General features: G+C 46.6%; 1 protein-coding gene across 1 annotated transcript in view; it reads right to left on the minus strand.

Annotated features, from left to right (window-relative positions):
- BMP6 (bone morphogenetic protein 6) overlaps positions 1-18,632 on the minus strand; it is a 60,008-nt gene that overhangs the window by 10,130 nt on the left and 31,246 nt on the right. Inside the window, exons 6-7 of the mRNA XM_029943142.1 lie at positions 6,416-6,564; positions 5,569-5,766 (exon numbers count right to left, since the gene is read on the minus strand). Of these exons, the coding sequence (XP_029799002.1) occupies positions 5,569-5,766; positions 6,416-6,564 (347 nt within the window). The remainder of the gene's footprint in view (positions 1-5,568; positions 5,767-6,415; positions 6,565-18,632) is intronic.

An 18,632-nucleotide genomic window follows, 5' to 3' on the forward strand; every position in this document is an offset into this window, starting at 1 on the left:
GGGTGGCACACTCCTTACCAGGTTCCCAGTTCTTCTGAGCCCAGATACAGAGTCCTCCTAGAGGAAACTCATTTTTTAAAATTATTTTTAATTTTGAGAGAGACAGAGACAGAGCAGGAGGTAGGGCGGGGGGGGGGGGGGGGGAGACAGCAGGCTTCAGGTTCTGAGCTGTCAGCACAGAGCCCAACATGGGGCTGGGACCCACAAACCGCAGGATCATGACCCGAGCTGAAGTCAGATGCTTAACTGACTGAGCCACCCAGGCGCCTCAAAACCGGTTTTTTAGAGAAACAGTCACTACCCTTATCTCCCACCTCTCCTAGAATGACAAGGACAAGTGTAACGTTAGCAGCTGTTGAAATGGTACCTCGGTCTTCACTGATCTGGCCCCTCCTTCCAGATCTCCCAGCCTGATCAGCCCATCTTAATCCAAAGAGAGTCTCTGGCTCTCCTCTCGTGCCCTTCCCCCCGCCCCCACCAACGGAATCAACCTGGCCTTTGAGAACATGCCGGAGAAAGCCCAGCTCCTTGCAGCAGGGACACTGTGGAACCACACTGAGACCTTGATCTCAGGTGTCAGTAATGTCACAGAATGTTGGGGGTGGGGGTAGGGAGGTTGATTTTCAGAATCTAGACTTGGTTTACAACGTGGATGGTTAGACTGAGGGCCAACAGGGAGGTCCCGTTCTTTGGTAGTGCTGGGATTTCATATCTCCTGCTTCATTTCGTTTGTGTGGACTTTGGCCTACTCTCAACCTTTATCTCGATTATCAAAGAATGTGGAGATTAACTATCTTGAAAATAGACACAGGCTTCTGTTCCAGATGGAGCATGCGCTCGAAGACTCTCGGTGCTTTCAGCACCTCTGCTCTCTGTGTTCTCTCCTAGACAGAGCCCCCTGGCCCCCCGGGCCCTGCTCGTGGGCTGAGCAGGAGTTGGTGGGTCGCTCAGGGTTCCTGCAGCTCCTGTTTAAGCTTCTTTACCATCGCCCTTCAGCCCTGCTGGCCATTAGCACCTTCCTACGGGGTAAACCCCAGGATAGGGCAGAGGGGAGCCCATCACTCCTTGATAACTTTCCCCCAAAGGGCCTTCAGGACAAAGGAGAGTCAAGTATTATAAACATGGAGTTTGAAACGATTCTAACTGTTGAATCACTAGCCCCATGCCTGTCAGCCACAGCTGTGAAGAATTAGGATTTGCTTTCATTTAGAAAGCCCTGCACAGGCCTGTCCTTCTTGACCAAGACATCTGGAAGCCAAGCCGCAGGCCCTAAAATTTTAATTTAAGATCAAAATGACAAATTACAATCCCCGGTTCCTTTGAAGAACCATAAACAGCTAACACAGAGCCCTGACCCGCGTCCATTCTTCTCAAGCTTTGGATGGCCTCCGAGGGTCAGCCGCTCGGCGCTGGCCCGCCAGCCCAGGGAAGCATGTGAGGACACCTGCCAGGAACGAAAAGGCCAACAAAACATTGATCGGTAAGAATGAGGCCCTCGGGGGCACCTGGGTGACTCAGTCAGTGAAGTGTCTGACTTCAGCTCAGGTCATGGTCTCATACTTTGTGGGTTTGAGCCCCACATCTGCCTCTCTGCTCAGTGCAGAGCCCGCTTCAGATCCTCTGTCCCCCTCTCTACCCCTCCCCTCATGCGTGCACATGCTCTCAAAAATAAATAAATATTAAAAAAAAAAAGACGAGTTCCCTGAAATCTACAGCAAGATTTCATAGTCATAATAAAGCACCCAAACCGCTGTTTGGCAAGCGATGCAGTCTGGTTGACTCTCTCTTACGCTGGAAGCACACCAAACAGGCCCAATCGGGAAGTTCAAGAGATACAAGACATGAACTGTCAGCGAGCATATCTAAACGTACCAGAGCCACATCCCACCCCCCCACTCCCACCAAGGATCCTTAAAGGCACATGGCTGGGTGGGTTGGAAAGAGACAGAAGGAGAATGGACTCTGAAATGCTAACAGGTAGCGTCTGAAGCAATGAAGGACTCATTCCGAAAGGCAGACTCGTGAGGAGTCGTTGGTTCGCAGATGGCCGGCAGAGGTGCGTGGCAGCAACAAAAACATCAGGGATGAGAGGCCTAAAGGGCATCTAGTTTCACATAAATCATTACAGTGGCGGGAGAGCTCCCACACGCTCATCTGCCACAGCAAAGCACAGTCCTAAGTCACAGTGTTGGCAGCCAGCAGGCTGACGGGACGGAAAACCTCAGAGTCACCAACAAGGACGCCCAATGCAGCGAGGTCTTGGAAAGCTCCAGGGAGAGTCAGCTAGTTTGGTATCCAGAGTCACCACATGAAGTACCCCTCGAGGCCATTGTTCATGGCACCAATAGTGAACCGGCCGGGTGGTGTCACGGTCCCCCAGGAGATGAAATAATGAACCCCAAGAGAAAGCGTCTGTAAGAGAGGGTGGAGGGCGGCAGGTAGAAAGAGCAGCACATGGGAGAAGGGACCCCAGGGCAGGGTGTCACAGAGCAGCAGGCTGGTAGAAATGGAGGCGGAGAAAGAATTGTCACATTCACCAGGATCGCCAGTAGGCTGCACGGCCTGCTCAAACCACACTAGGAAAACACATGTAAAAGGGACAAACGATGCTGTCCAGGCGACGTCCGAGGCCACTGGAGAGGTGGGACGCAGCCGACATCCCGTGTTCACTCGGAACAGACGCTGCAGGGAAGCAAGGGCACATGAAAACCACCCAGGGGGCCTTTGAGCAAATCCACACTTGGGTGCATGTGTTTGCAAAGTCCGGCTTGAAGGCCAAGTACAGATGTTAGCGCAGGTTCCGGTGGGCAGTGGGGAGGAGAGGGAGGGGCTCTCGGTCTTTCCCTTGCTGTGGCTCGTCCTACTGGCCCAGGCATCAGCAGCTCTGTTCCAAAAATAGCCACAGATTTCCCTGCCATGTGTCACCCTGTTGACAGGCAATTTGATGGATTTGTTATCTCCTCTGCCCGGATGCAGGATGGTCTCTGAGGGGCTTCCGGTGGTGGCTGTTTCTGTGGAGAAACAGTAATTCCCTGGGAGCACTGTGTGGAAGAAGGGGGGCAGCAGAGGCAAAGTAATCTCTCCCTTCGAACTTCCAGAGGAGTTACAAAGGGAAAGTCCTGCCTGGAGTCACACCAGAGACCACAACTTTTGGCCTCAGCAGCCGCTCGACCTGGTTCATGAGGGTCCAGCAGGAACATGAAGGTCTGGTCCCATAGTGGCCTGGAAAAAGGGACAGGCCAGACCGGATGGCCCATTTCTCTGGGAAGCAGACCATCTTTCTGGAATTCCCTTCTCTGGGAGTGACCTCTTCCATTGTAGGTCTGCTCCCATTCACAGCAGGGATAAATGAAGAAAATGTCAAATATATAAAGTAGCACTTGAATGGCCCTCCCCTGAGCAATTTCTCAGACCAGTTTGAGAGAGTCATCGAGGACAGTAAGAAGGGAGGAGGGTCCTTCTTGTCACCCTCTCTTGGGAGTTGCCCTTGGAACAGGTGAGGCCAGACATACTTGTTGCGAACTCTCTTGTCCTCCTACCGCTGAAAAGAGCAAAGCACACTTGCAAGTCCTGGGTTGGGCGGTGGGGGAGGGAAGACCAAGAAAAAGCAGAAACACTTGCATCTTATTCCACATTCCATCAACTTTCATACTCCTATTTAATTGCAACTTACTAAATGGAAAAAAAAAAAGCTGAGAGGGATATGGAAAAGAAGAATCGGGTGACATTGTGGAAATCCAAATCAGAGACATGTCTACCAATTAAAAAGTCGTTGAAAAGGGGATGTTGAAAAATCAAGTGCCATTTCAATTTTAAAAAGCAATCAACATTCCCAGAGCTGCCTTTGTGTCTGGGGTCCCAGCACCGAAGTGACCACAGTTCACTCATGAATTGAAGCCTAAAGCACCGAGATGCTTAATCCTCTTGAGCAGGCTTCCTCTGAAGCGAATAAAGGAATGCAATCATTTCTTCTTCGTGTTTTTAAAACCCCAACCCTGACTGTTTCTAAACACAGGGACACCCATGCTGGGCAAAGCTTCCAAGAAACACTGGGATGACAAGGAGCAAAACGTCACCTCACCCTGGGTGACAGGTCCTCAAGGCCCCCGGCTAAGCTGCCGGGGAGAGAAATGGCTTAAGTCAGACTCTAAAATGAAGACCACTTCCCCCCAAAGAAAAGATGAGCACTCTGGGAAGTTGCCTGAACTCTTTGTGGCCACTGACCATGACGCTTTTAAACTGTCACCTGGAAGACCTAATGCGGCTTCCAGAACTATTTTCCATCCTTCCCAAGGATCCTAACATCCGCCCTCAGAGCCTACTTCCCACAATGGGAGGTACCTAATTTTTGAGTATTATGGACCAGATCAAACACTTCTCATTCCATCCCAGTGAATCTACCAAGTTTTAATCACCCCCACGGAATGGATGAGTAAACGGAAGCTGGAATGGATTAGATTTGCCTAAAGTCTGCCACAGAGTAGTAACAAGGGAAGGAGTATCTCTGGATTCAAATCCGACCGCAGAACTTCAACTTGACTCCTGGGCTAGTCCAACAGCTCGAGGAAACCCAGAGTTTACAAGCCTGGGCGTAAGGGTAAGATGGTGCTCCCTTGGAATTCAAGACCAGCCACACGAGCTGCTATCAGGGGGAAGCCCTCTCCCCTCTCCTTCAGGTTTTGAAGCGTGTACTTCCGTACTGCTTCCCAAAAAGGCACAGCGTGGGGGGTGGCGGGGGAAGGGCATCTCTGAAGGACCACTGAATTGACCCCCAAGTAGTGGGAGCTCTTTCTGCTCCCTCACCCTTTGCACCTGCTGTTCAGGACAGCACGGGGCTGACCCCATCCTGTAGCTCCAGGGTCAAGCACATGGCCTCAGCCTGGCTTTCTCCCAAGCTACTGTGATAGAGACGCTCTCTCCTAAAGTGGAGGTAATGGAGGGCGATAAAATCCTGGGACTGTGGTTGCCTTACTTATGACCACATAGAGAGAGTCTTCCTGAGAATGCCACCAGCAGGGGAAAATAGAAGAAGAGAAAGCAAGACTCCTAACACCGTGTGAGCCATATCCAGCCACACCTGAAGCCAGAACCCCCAATTTCCCAGTTCAGTGAACCAAGGAAAGCCATCAGAGACCCCGTGTGAGCTGACCGTCCTTCACTCCCAGCCAACGACACTGACGAATGCAAGTCCAGCTTCTGCAACTACACAAAGTCTGCTCGCGCACCACACCTCCCGGTGCGGTGCAGCTGAAAGGAAGTCCTGGTGTCTTCGGCATCCTTATGTGAATGAAAGAGTTAAGAGAAATCAAACAGAAGGATGCTTTTCTGGAAATACAGACTCTCAGGAGGTTTTCAGCCTGCAGACTCAGTCCCTGGTTAACAAATGTTCCCTTCTGATGGCCCCAGGAGCCCATCTAGATAATCAGTGGCAGTGACGCGGTGCCTGTGGGTTTTTGTATTTGCCAGGCAGGAGCCTTTCAATGGCTAAAACCGTCTATACGTCCTTGTTCTCACTGAGGCCCAAGAGCCAACCAGGCTTCCCGGAAACCCGGCTCCACCCACACCCACCTGAGGCGCTGGAGACCCGCGACACGTCCTGCGACTGTGTGGAGCGGTTGCGGCTCTGCTGCCGGCGCCGGCCGGGGGCGGACCTCGTGGTGCGCACGTGCACTTCGCTCACTTTGAAGAAGGCCACCATGAAGGGCTGCTTGTCGTAAGGGCCGTCTCTGCCCACCAGGCCTGCGGCTCGGGGGTTGATGTTGAGTCCTTGAAGGCAAAGCACAGCGCACCTGTCTGTATCCCACGGAACAGGTTCCTGCAGCTGCACAGGGAGCTCTGCTGGCCGCGCAGGGGACAGCCACGGAGGAGCAGCCGGCAGGAGGGCCCTGTGCACCCTCTCAGAGCCCCCGGGATTCCCTCTGGGCAGAATCACGACACTCCCTCCGGAGCTCCACGAACTAGAGCCAGGGTGGTGTGAGCTCCCAGGCCCGCCCATCCTGGAGAGCCCTCCCCTGACATGACCGTTCTTTCTTTCCCATCATATGCGTCCTAACTGGTGAGGCGACTGCACAGGGAGAGTGTGTCCTGTCTGGGACCTGCGGGCGGACCCTGAGCTGGGCTTCGGTGCTGCAGAAGGGGCGCTGGAAGGCTCCCGTGCAAACCCACCCAACTGTCCGGGCTCCCCCTGCCTCCAGAGCTGTCTTCCCGTTGTTGCCTCCGGAGCTCAGACCACCTACTCGTCTCCGGGTCCTTTCTGGGGACCTCAGGGACAGATTTTGCTTTTCAACAGCAGTTCTGATGGAACAGTAAGTGAGGTCACCCTGGAGCCATGCTCTCGACTGGAAACCATGGGTCTACCAAAACTGTTGGAAAGGAAATGAATGAAAATTCTGTTTGCTGATTTGGGCAAACTTACCATCCCGAGTCACCACGCTCAGTTGAAGCCCCATGTTGTGCTGTGGGGTCACGACCCACAGATTGCTGGTGGCCGTGATGTCAAATTCCAGCCAGCCTTCTTCCGAGGCCCATACCACGCGGGTGTCCAGCAAAAATAGGTCAGAGTCTCTGAAAGAGAGAAAAGGTGGTGTGGTAAGTCGCACACGCGCCCTTGGCCCATCCTCTCTGTCCTGCCTGCCTTGGCAATAAAATGAAAATGCCAGCATCGGGCCAGGTCTACCTAGGAGGCGCCGTGTACGGTGACTGTCGTAGTTCTAGCATCCTCGCTCTCGCTCTCTCTCTCTCTCTCTCACACACACACACACACACACACACACCCCACAATCTGGAGAGGAATATCTGCTAGGGTGCTTCAGAGCAATGAGCTTTCTCCCAAATATAGGTGGATCCCTCAACTTCATCAGAGGCCTTGCTCGGGCGGTCATGCCAAGTCTTTCTTGGAAATAAGGGAAGGAGGGAGGGAGGGAAATAAAGTCATATTGTTGCTTATTTTATGGCAAATGAACTCTAAAAAGAGAGAAAAGGGGGGCATGAAGAAGAGAATTAGGAAACTATTAAAATCAAGATTCATGTGAGCAAAAAGAAAGTTGTGCTTTGTTTTTTTAAATTTTGTAAAATTAGGACTTGATAATCTTCACATGTTCGTTCCCGTGAAATAAGGAGAGACAAGAAGCCACATCATATCTGTGAGTAATCATTGGTTCCTTGCTTTTAATTAAGGCCCTTGAATGGTCCTTGCTGAGTGTGGGGTCCTTTCTCGTGTGGACAGAAGAGCTGCGGGTGCATGTTGAGTGATCTTGAAGTTCATCCCAGCACAGCTGTGAGCCATGGCTGGGGTTCTTGTAGGCAAATCAGAATCCACCCCTTGCACTGGGCTCTGCGGGGAGTACTTTTATAGATGTGGATCTATCTATATAGATATTTTGTTACAGTTTTCAACTCTGCTCCTGCACAAGTCGTGACAGAGCAGTGTTAGGGGATGATCACCTTCCTTGTTTCCAGAACACTCTGAATCTGAGTTGACAGCCCAGGATCGCTGGCACGAAATGGCCAGGAATTCCCATGACAGGGAAGGGGACCCCTTTGGCCATGGAAAGATTCAAATTCCCTGGTGCCGCATTTTACAGGGTAGAAAAAGGACTAGAGTAAAACGCTGAATTTAAGATGAGTGTCACAATACTAATGCTGCACGCCAAAATCAGTTACAAAGGGCGTTCGTCCACTCTGCTGTCCTCACAACAATCCAGAAAGCTCATACAGTATCATTATACAGCTGGGGAAACTGAGACCCAGAGGTGAGGTTACAGATACACAGCTAAGCTCTAATGCTAGTAAGTAAGAGAATCAGCTAGCAAGGGGCGCCTGCGTGGCTCAGCTGGTCAAGCATCCGACTTTGGATCATGTCATGACCTCACGGTTCATGAGTTTGAGCCCTGTGTTGACAGCTAAGAGCCTGGAGCCTGCTTCGGATTCTTTGTGTGTCTCCCTCTCTGCCCCCTCCTCCGATCGTGTTCTGTCTCTGTCTCTCAAAAATAAATAAATGTTAACAAAAAATTTAAAAAAACACACCTAGCTAGTGAGAAGAAAGCAGATTCAGAGTTTTCCATGGTATCATGTTGCCTTTTGAGATCGGTATGAAAGACAACCTGTGGAAAGTGAATGAAACGTATTTCTACCCCATCAAGTATCTGCGAGGCTGGTGAAACCGACAGAGTTAAACGTTTTAGATTTCCGAGGGGAAACCATTGTTCCTGTTTACACGGCTTAGAGTTAGAAGGAAGCTCGACTGTCATCTTTTCCAAGCCTAAACCAGTAGGTAGAGCTGAAAGGAGTTTACTCAGCTGCTGGCCGGGGTCTGCAGGGGGCCACCCTCAGGCCTGCCATCTTTAACGCGCTCTCCCACGTGCATGTGCCATACCTCCTGTTGACAAATTACCCGCCCCCCCAGTACTGAGGTAACTGTGCGCGGGGAACTGGGGGGTGTTCATGGAAAACAGCAAGAGGGGACTGCAGGTCCAAAGCTTTGAAGTGAAGATATAAAAAGACAAGTTCTCATCTGGAAGGTTGGAGAAGACCCTCATCCAGAAACAACACAGACGCTACGGACAGCAATGTGGGAAACTGTCCCGAAGGCAGCACGGGACCTGTCCGTGTCAGAGCGGCACCCCCGAGGATGAAGATGCAGTGAGAATTTCGGGGTGCCACGCGGAGGTGAAGGCGGTCCACCGTCACTATTGACTGAGCTTTGATGACGCACCTGGCGAACGACGCTTCAGGACTTGTAACAAGGACGCACGACACCGCAGTCTGGGACAGGAGTGTGGCAGGGACGGTACAAAGAGCTAGAATGAACTTTTATTTTGAAAACGTAGGCTTTATAATAAAAGAAATGGGACTCTATTACAAGAGAAAGCAGGATGGGACACAAGTCCATTGTCCAAAATAGGAGAGAAAGTGGAGAGGAGAAGAGGGCATGGATTACAGGGGAAACCATGAATCAGAACCTAAACTTGGGGTAAAGGGGGAAGGTGCTGATGGGAAGGATGAATAATCTTGATGCAGAAGGCATGAAACCCTCGGGGGTAGGGGGACCCGTGGACACGGGGAGCCCGCCGTTCTTTCCTGACTGCTCCCGAGTCACGCCGGGCGCCCGGGCATCCATGATGTTTCTCCACCACCTTCCCGGGCTGTGCAGGGGGCGCGCCAGTCCTCACTGCTTAGGAGACCAGTGAGTGGGACACGCAGACACAGCCTCACGGCTGGCCCGGAGCGGTGGAAGGTGTGCGGCTCACCAGCAGAGAGGCGGCCGCAAATTCAGATGTTCGTTGAATCTACGACGCTTGGGTCCCATGGAAGGAAGGTGACGTAGAGCATGCGCTTAACATAACTGGACTACGTGGACAAGGAACAACTATTTACTGTGTTCTTTTGATGCGCAGGATGCACCCAGAGCCTCTGCTTTATGCCGCAGGGACCCCTGAGAGGCAGGTCCTGTCACTGTCTCTCTCCTACAGCTGAGGGCGTGGAGCCTCGAGAGGTGAGGTGTATTAAAAGTCACACAGGTATTAAATGGGGTCACAAGAACTTAAAATCAGAGCCCACACTCTTGGCCACCACATATCTCAAAAGCAAAGTCCAGAACAGCACAGGGCACACAGGTTGAAAAATAGTGCACCAGGGCGCAGGGTAAGGGTTCAAATCTCCTGCACACTAATGCCAGCATCAGCTGGATGCAGATACTCGGAGACACTCGGGGTGGCACGTGATCAGAAATCACGAGCAGGTTCGCCTAGCAGGCCAGGGGAGGAAGGGGTGAGAGGTGCACCCAGGAAGGGACCAAAGATGGCTGACCAACAGTGCCGGAGCTCCAGGGACCTTCTCAGTCTTGCTCTGCTCTTCTCTCCGCGCAGAAAAGTCTGTCTAGGCGGAGAACACTACTGACACAGCCAGGGTAAAGAATTAAAAAACAAACAAACAAACAAAAAAAAAAAAAACAAAAAAAGAAGGAAGAAAAGAATTACAGTTGTAAGCAACAACTTCATTAGCTCACCCTCAATGCTTCCAATAACTCGGGTATTTAAGAGACACTATTTGGGGCACCTGGGTGTCCGACTCTAGATTTTGGGTCAGGTCACGATCTTATGGTTCACGGAATTGAGCTCCAAACTGGGTTCTGCACTAACAGCACATAGCCTGCTTGGGATTCTCTCTTTTCCACCAACTCCTCCCCCCGTCCCTCCCCTACTCATGCACACACACTCTTTCTCTCAAAATGAATAAACATTTTTTAAAAAAGACATACCAAATCAATGAGGCAGGTCAGGTCACCCACATCTATTTACTTTTCTTCAATGACACATAGCCTTCTTAGTCTCCTTACTATAAAAGTGTAGCCTCAGGGGCACCAGGGTGGCTCAGTCAGATAGGCGTCCAACTTCAGCTTAGGTCATGATCTTGAGGTTCATGGGTTCGAGCCCGGCCTTGGGCTCTGTGCTGAAAGCTCAGACCCTGGGGCCTGCTTTGGATTTTGTGTCTCCCTCTCTCTCTCTGCCCTTCCCCACTTGTGTGTGTATGTGTGCACACACTCTCTCTCTGTCAAGAATAAATAGAAATATTTCTATAATGTTTAAATACAAGGGTTCCTTTCTCAATCACACTTCAGCAGAGTCAAGGTCTGCTGTTCTCATCTGCAACATGTATAACCAGGGGATAAAGAATGCTAGAGTCTGGCCAAAGTGACCCCCATGACCAGACTATCTGGACTTCCTATTTGGATGACTGATGTACTCAAGTTGATACACTATGAAAGGAAATTCTGAAATGAGAGACAGACAGAGAGAGAAAGAGAGAGAGAGGGGGAGAGAGAGAGATAGAGAGACAGAGACAGAGAGAGAGAGAGAGAGAGAGAGAGAGAGAAGGAAAGAGAATATTCAGATAACTCACTGCCTATTTTGGTCTCTACTAACTCATAGAACCCCGTGTTCCATGATGAATATGTATTCCATCTTCAAGGACACAATAATTCTATTCTCCATGTTACTGCACCTGAGGGAATGAGTTTCCTCATACTGTGATCATCCTGGGAAAATTAAGTTATTAACAATTAATAAGCCTAACAAGAGATTTCTAGAAAATCTAGAAATTTCTAGAAAATTTCTCAAATTCACCCTGGGGCTAGAATTGACTGACCAGCAAGTCACTCGCAAGACTTGTGGAAATGGTGTTTATGGGCAAGGCCCCTGGATGTGGTCCCTTCCACAGCACAGTGTCCAAAGAACCTGCCCTTGTAGGTGACATTCCATCAGGCTGAGCAGTAGAAAGCACCACGGCGAATATAGTAGGTCTTTTTCTTTCTCGTCCCTGGGGAAGAGCAGGAAGAATCTGAGCTCCTAGAGGTCATTTGTCTTTCCTGACAAATGGCACCCATTACGGTCACACTTCCCTAGACAAAGTGCAACTCTGCTTACTACTCACCATTTTACTAGAAATGTTCTTGATGACAAGTGGAATTCAGATGTTTGAAGCAAGCAGATTTATGAAATACTTGATAAGGTGAGCCTGTGGTCTTGTGCCTTTATTTCTTCAGAATATTCCTTTGCCCTTTACATCTAGACTTAATGGTAAACGAAGATATGAAACGACATTCATATAGTGATGAACTGACTTTGTATGCAATGGGGCAAATTTGATCTTCAAAGAGAATGGAAGTCAAAAGCCAATCATTTTAGAAAATGAAATTGTAAAGCAAGCATTTTTACTTTCTTCTTATATAATATATCATATATAGAGAATTATGTTTAAACTTTTTCCACTAAAAGGACAGAAAAGAATAGGATATTTGAAAAGAGAGCCCTACAAATCAGGGTAAACCGCTACACACATATGCATTTGAGTAACAAGGGTGAAGGCACGTTATTATTATATAATTAGCTAAGCTCTCATTGATTTGATGCCACTTGATACTAACTAATTTTCACCTCAAGGACTAGCATGGTATAAAGAGATGTTTCAAATAGCAAAGGTACCTTAACTCTGTATGGGATATTCCATCTTCAACAAACGAGTCCAGGTCACTCTGCTGACAGACTATTAACCTAGCGAGCCCTTATGTGGTGTTAACTACCCGAATGCTTTCACATATGCTAACTCCCTACAACCACCGTAAGAGGTAAACACTACGGGTACCATCACAAGTTTACAGATAGGGAAACTGAGGCACAAAGAGGTTAAGTACCTTGCTCACAGTCATACAGCCAGTAAGTACAGAGCTGGAATTTGAACCCAGGCAACCTGACTCTGTGGTGCACATGCCCTTAATCAATCATCAAAACAGTGGGTCTCAAGTTCAGCTGACTTGCTGTTGGAACCCCAGAGGGCTTGTTAACACCCAGACTGCTGGGCCCACCTCCAGAGTTTCTGGGGTGGGGCCTGAGAATTTGCATGTCGAGGGTTCCCAGGTGAGGCTGCCAGTCTAGGAACCACACCTTGAAAGACACTGACCTATAGCAACGTCCCCCTCCCTGGCATAGGACTGTGATCACCTGCTGTTTAGACTTAAGGTTCAAAGCTAACTGCTCTCAAGAGTTCTTGCTCCTCTCCTTAACAGTGCAAAGTAAATGTAGAGTGCTCCCGGAGTAAATGTTTGATTGTCTTATGAATTGGCCTTATCCTCAGGGAGTTTTCAAGTTGGATTAATAATCAGAATCACAAGCAAGATCAAGTGTTATTAGAAGGCTTCTTCTCTGTGTCAAGGGTGGAGAGGGGTAAAGCAGAGGACTTTCCACAAATGCATGGCTACCTAGCCTACCCTCTTTGGCCACATAAACAGAATAATGTTCTCCTTCGCTGGGGTATATACCCCACCATGCCTGAGTGACCAAGCACAGACTGAATGAGAAGGCCGGCCACCTTTTAAACACGTTACGTGCAAATGTGACACTGTCGTTGCCATCACCAATCCTACTTTTCCATATCCTGGACAATCTAGGGAAGTGAACAGGAAAAATGCTGTTGTGACTTTTCTTTAAAAAAAAAAAAAAGATGTCTTGCAAGGTAGTCTTAGTTGCTACCATGGCTGGCCTCCCACAAGGCTGGACATCCCGGTAAGAAGAGTCACACGACGAAGGTGCCTCAGTGGCTCAGTCAGTTAAGTATACACCTCTCGATTTCTGCTCAGATCATAATCTCACAGTTTGTGGGTTCAAGCCCCATGTAGGGCTCTGAGAGGACAGCATGGAGCCTGCCTGGGATTCTCTTTCCTCTCTCTCTCTGCCCCTCCCCTGCTCATGCTTTCTCTCTCTCAAAATAAATAAACTTTAAAGAAAAAAAAAGACGGAGATGTACATGACTAAGCCAATCTGTTTCTGGGAATGAATAATATGGAAGATATACTTATTTCCAGAAATAAAGGCCTATTTTCATACTTACCAAGTGGTAAACAGTCCCCAAACAACAGTTTCTCTTGCCCATCATACCCTGACTTCCCTTCTCCCCCAAACAGAGCCCTCTTTTGAGCATATCCAACTCTTTATAACAACCTCAATTCCTCTCTGTACCATCCTCTTCTCCGTTGTGCCTATGCAAAGAACAGAACTTAGACTAGCTAAGGCATAAGGTTCAGTAGCTGCTTGAACTGGTTTCTTAAACTTCCAGTGGACCATTCAAGGTATGACTTCACTAAAAAGATGAAACTAACTAGTTACATAACCTGAACAGTGGGTCCACTGTATTATCCCTTCTTCAGGGGCGAAGGAACAAATACTGAAAAGTTCAATGCTTGTCTGAGGCCCACACTGAGTGTGCCAGAGATTATCAAGTCGGCAAGTAAGATTTCAGGAGTCCCTGAGGATCAGACCTGTGAAAGGCAGGCACAGAACGAGAAACAGGTGTGGCCGGGCACAGCGATCAGCGGCTTTGATTTCTCTCCGGCCCGGCTACAATGAGGTGCCCGAATCCTGGCTTTCTCAAATTTGCCCTTCTCTTCAAAAAAAGAACATGGTCTCAGGCATCTCACTTTTACCTCAGTGAAGATAAAGGTCCATGTCACTTCACTTCAGCAAGCAGCACTGAAAATCCAACAGCATTTTTAGAGCAACAATCTATAAGAAATGCTATTCTAAGGCAATTGTTCTCCTAGATCCTGGCACTGGATCCAGTACCAGGTTCGGGTCTGTTTCCAAAATGACACCATTTGGTTAATACAAAGCAACATTTGTGGGGATTCATTATAAAGATTTCACCATGAAAATAATAAAAATACTATGCCTCAGAGACATATGCTTCTGGCTATGATATAGCAAACTAACATTCCCGCTAAGAACTGAAAAAAAAAAAACTCATTTGTGATCATCTCAGAGCAATGACTGACAACCCTTGATGGGTCCATTTCACAGAGAAAAAGAAAACCACATGGAGGTGAGCCCTGCACTTGCATTGCCTTTTCATTTCAGACCCTGGATAATTCCTAGCCTGATGCATTGTATCAAATAGAAAGGAGCAACAACGTGGAACAGCGTCTGTGACTAAAGACAAGAACTGGAATTTCAGGACGCTAGGGCTTGAAGCACTAAGGCCCCAGAGGAAAGAGGCTGCATAAAAGTGAGCTCATAGAGGTTTGGGCTCACTTCCTCTGGGGCCTTGGATCTTCAAGTCCTGGCTACCTTGAACTCCAACATTTCCATGTGAGATATTTGCCAACTCTTAGGCTGTGTATGCATGGAGTAAGAAGCTGAGAAAACAAGGAGAGAGAAACTGGAAGTTTCTTCATTCTGGGGAGTTATATATTAGAGTTCAGAGGCCACCAACGAAGAGGAGTTCTGGTAAACATCCTAGACTTTTAGCTGAGACCCCTAAAGAACTAACCTCTAGGAGAAAGGGAAAAACCAGAAACAGATCATCCTTAGCACATCCTTAAATACCCCCATTGGAAGAAAAGAACAAGATGGTCATGGTGTATTTTATCTACCTTCTAGAAGAATTTAAAACCCACTCTGGAAAGAGAGAACAGTATCTATTAAATATTTTCCATATGTAATTTGCAGATTTTAAAAAATCATCAAGCATGCCAAGAAATAAAACCAAATGAGGAGAAATCAAGGGAACAAACAGATGATGGGAACAGACCCATAGGTGATCTGGATAACAGAGTTATCAGACATAATCTCTGAATCTAGCCTTGTGTAAAACGGATGATAAATGACAAGCTTGTTCCAGGGATATGAGGTTGGTTTAACATTTGGAAATCATTTAATGTAGTATATCACACTAACTCTTAGGGGAAAAAATCATATAATCATCCCCCCAAATTCAGAATTTTTAAAATAAAAGTCCACACCAATTTCTAACATTAAAAAACTCTTAGCAAACCAAAAGTAGAGAATTCCTTTATTCTAATAAAGATTATCTACAAAAACATTTTTAGCAAACATCATCCTTAATGGTAACATAGTAAGTCTTCCCCCTATAAGTTTCAAAATATCACAGGGATTTCCAATCTGAGACAGAAATCTGAATCAAATTCAAAACTTTACTGCTTGTCCAGCCAGAATAATAAAACAAGAAAAACAGAAGAAACACTATAAGAATTACAAAATAAGAAATAGAACTGATATTTATAGATGACAAGATTATATCTATTGAAAATCTAGATTTTGCACAAAAAATTATTAGAATGAATATGTGAATTTTCAAGGTTGCTGGATATAAGGATCAACATACAAAAATAAGGGCATCTTGGTGGCTCAATTGGTTAAGGAGCTGACTCTTGACTTTGGCTCAGGTCATGATCTCACATTTCTGTGAGTTTGAGTCCCATATCAGGCTCTGTGCTGACAGCACAAAGCCTGCTTGAGATCCTGTCTCCCTCTCTTTCTGTCTCTCAAAAATAAATACATAAACTTAAAAAAAATCCAGAAGTCAATTGTATTTATATACATGAGCAGAAACAATTAGACACTAAAATTTTTAAAAGCTAATAATATTTACAATAGCATAAAAATTCTTCAAAACCTGGAATATTCTAATGTTCTATAAATAAGAATAATCTAATAAAAATATTTAAGGTACAAAAAATTTGTAAGATATTACTGAAAAAGGTGAAAGAAAGCCTAAATAAATAACCATATTCTTAGACTGGAACATTCAATATTTGTAAGAGTCAATTCTTTCCAAATTGATATCTAGATTTAATGCAATTACCACTGGGAGACCAATGAGTCTCCTTGTGGAAATTAAAATGGTGATTTTACAATATACAGGAATGTAAAAGGCCATAAATACCTGAGGAAGTCTCAACTTTTGAAGAATTTATGTCATTTTTCAAGACTTCTTATAAAACTGAGAGAATGAAGAGTATAAGATTGGTTCAAGAAAAGTCCATCAAAGGAACAGAATAAAGGTCTTAGAACCAGACCCACACAAACATGGCTACTTGGTTTATGAGAGAAATACTGCTGAAGTGCATGGAAAAAGGGTAGTATTTTCAATAAATGACACCAGGTCAATTGTGTGTTTCTACTCATACACAGCGAGGCTGCCTAATCTACTGCACTAGTTCACTTAGGATCTCCAACATCTATTACTCTAGTTAGCCCATTATACTGAGCTGAGAACTTCCTGGTCATCCACTCATGCCTCAACCATGTCCAAACCTGAACTCCTTATTCCCCTTCCCTCGTGTATTCCTGTGTTCCCTGTCTCTACGCATTGTTCTGAGGCACGCTATCAAACTAAAAATTCTGGAGAAATGTATTTTTGCCCTTTGAGAGTTATTTTCTCTCCTGAAACAATCGCATTCTGTCTGTAAAATAGGTCAGAAATGGTGAACTTGGCCAAAAATTTAGTTCAAGCAAGAATTCGATCTGAGATTGTTCTCAGGGGCTGTGTCTACCAGCATGGCTTCCGGGTGGCCTTAGGAAATCTTTCTCAGTTTCAAAATACAACTCTAAGGTCGCATTGTCTTTTTCCCTTGATTCAAAGATGCATTTCTTCACATCCTAAGGCTACTGAAGTCAGGATGAAACACATGAATCAAAACAACAACAACAAAACTTTGCCTGTTCGCAAACTGAGAAGTATGTTGTGTTATTCCTTATTATCTGGAGGAACTGAATGTTAAATTTGGGAATTAATTCTTGCTCTGAATGTCTTCCAAAGACTGCCCCATGATAGAACCCAGAAAAGTTATCATATACACAGAAGACAAATGATCACTTCCAGCAATGCAATTGCCAAACATATAGAGTAGACTATGGAATTTCAAAGCTAGAAGAAGTGAGTGGGCTAATGCCTGTACCCAACAGTACCATCTTTCAGACCCTGAAAACGTTTCTGGTGGGCTTTCCAGAGATGCTCTTTGACTTTGACTTCTAAGTAGACGAAATTCAATTAAGAGTAGTGAAAGAATGTCTAACTCAAGAAGAAATGTAGGTGAAAATGATTGTCTGGAAAGACCTAAAAGTTGTACTATTAATCTAAAGGTGCTATCAAAGTAAAGACTGTGAGTACATGTTACGAAAACCAACATGCTACCATCATGACTATAGAAGGTCCACAGGTATTCAGAGCAGCCTTTACAGTCCAAGTAGGAAGACGGCTTTAGTGTGCATGAGTTACATGAGGATATGGCAAAGTAAATGGACAATCAGATAACACTCAAAGTACAAATACTTTTGTATAAAATTTTCTAGTATTTTTTCTCATCCACACTCTTCCTCCAGAAAAGCTAATAGATGATCAAGAGCTCAACAAAGGTTTTCTGTAGAAAAGCCTGGAAAGCCAAAGCAGCAGCACCTGAATTCTAACACATCTGCATCCCTAACCGAGCCCCATGTCATTGGACATCCGAACAGAAGCATCCTTGGGAATGCTTGCATCAAAGCTAAGCAGATGGAGATGAGACGTGCCAGAAGGAGACTGTTGACCTCTTTCTGGCACTTCACCTTTATCTTGGGACTGTCCCCATGTCATCAGTGTGACTTTTGGGAAACAGCAGACAATAATGTGGGCCTGAATTGGGTTTGGCAAAATTCACATGCGCCACGTTTCGTTCTTTAAAAGGAAACATGTCGGCTTGCTTAGCTGATGGGGTCAATGGTTAATTAAGTCCTAGCGGGGTGGGGGGGGGGAGATATTCGAGAAGGTTCTTTCCAAGCTCTAAGTGCTATGCGAGTGCCAATTTCCACCAGTTTCATCGTCAAAACATCACGATGTATGTAACACCAGATATTAACACCACATGCAAAGAGCGCCGTGTGCTGCTTGATTCAACCGTGCACACTGTTGGGATGCCTGTCCAGTACTGCTCTGTGGGTCACTCCAGACCTTTTCAGCACTTAGAGTCTATCTCAGGGCGTATTCTCAGTGTTTGATTAAAGTATCAAATGTTTCCCTGTTCTTACTCAAAGCGCCATCTATTCAAGTAGTCACTTTCTGGAACTTACCTGGTCCAGAGATTTCTTATCGGTAAGAGGAATATGTTTCTGCAGAATTCACAGCAACGGCCTATCCTCCAAGAATCTTTTTTGACCCTGCCCTGGGTCAGGCTTCTTAGCTGCTTTTATATCAAAAGGCCCCACATATCACCTCTTCTGCCTTAGCTGAGGCTATGGCTTCAGCATTGAAAAAACCTGCCTATTTATATTTTTCTTTTTCAAGGAGGCCAACTAGTTTGCAAAACA

Source organism: Suricata suricatta, chromosome 7 (assembly GCF_006229205.1).
Source record: "Suricata suricatta isolate VVHF042 chromosome 7, meerkat_22Aug2017_6uvM2_HiC, whole genome shotgun sequence".
Lineage (NCBI taxonomy): Eukaryota > Metazoa > Chordata > Mammalia > Carnivora > Herpestidae > Suricata > Suricata suricatta.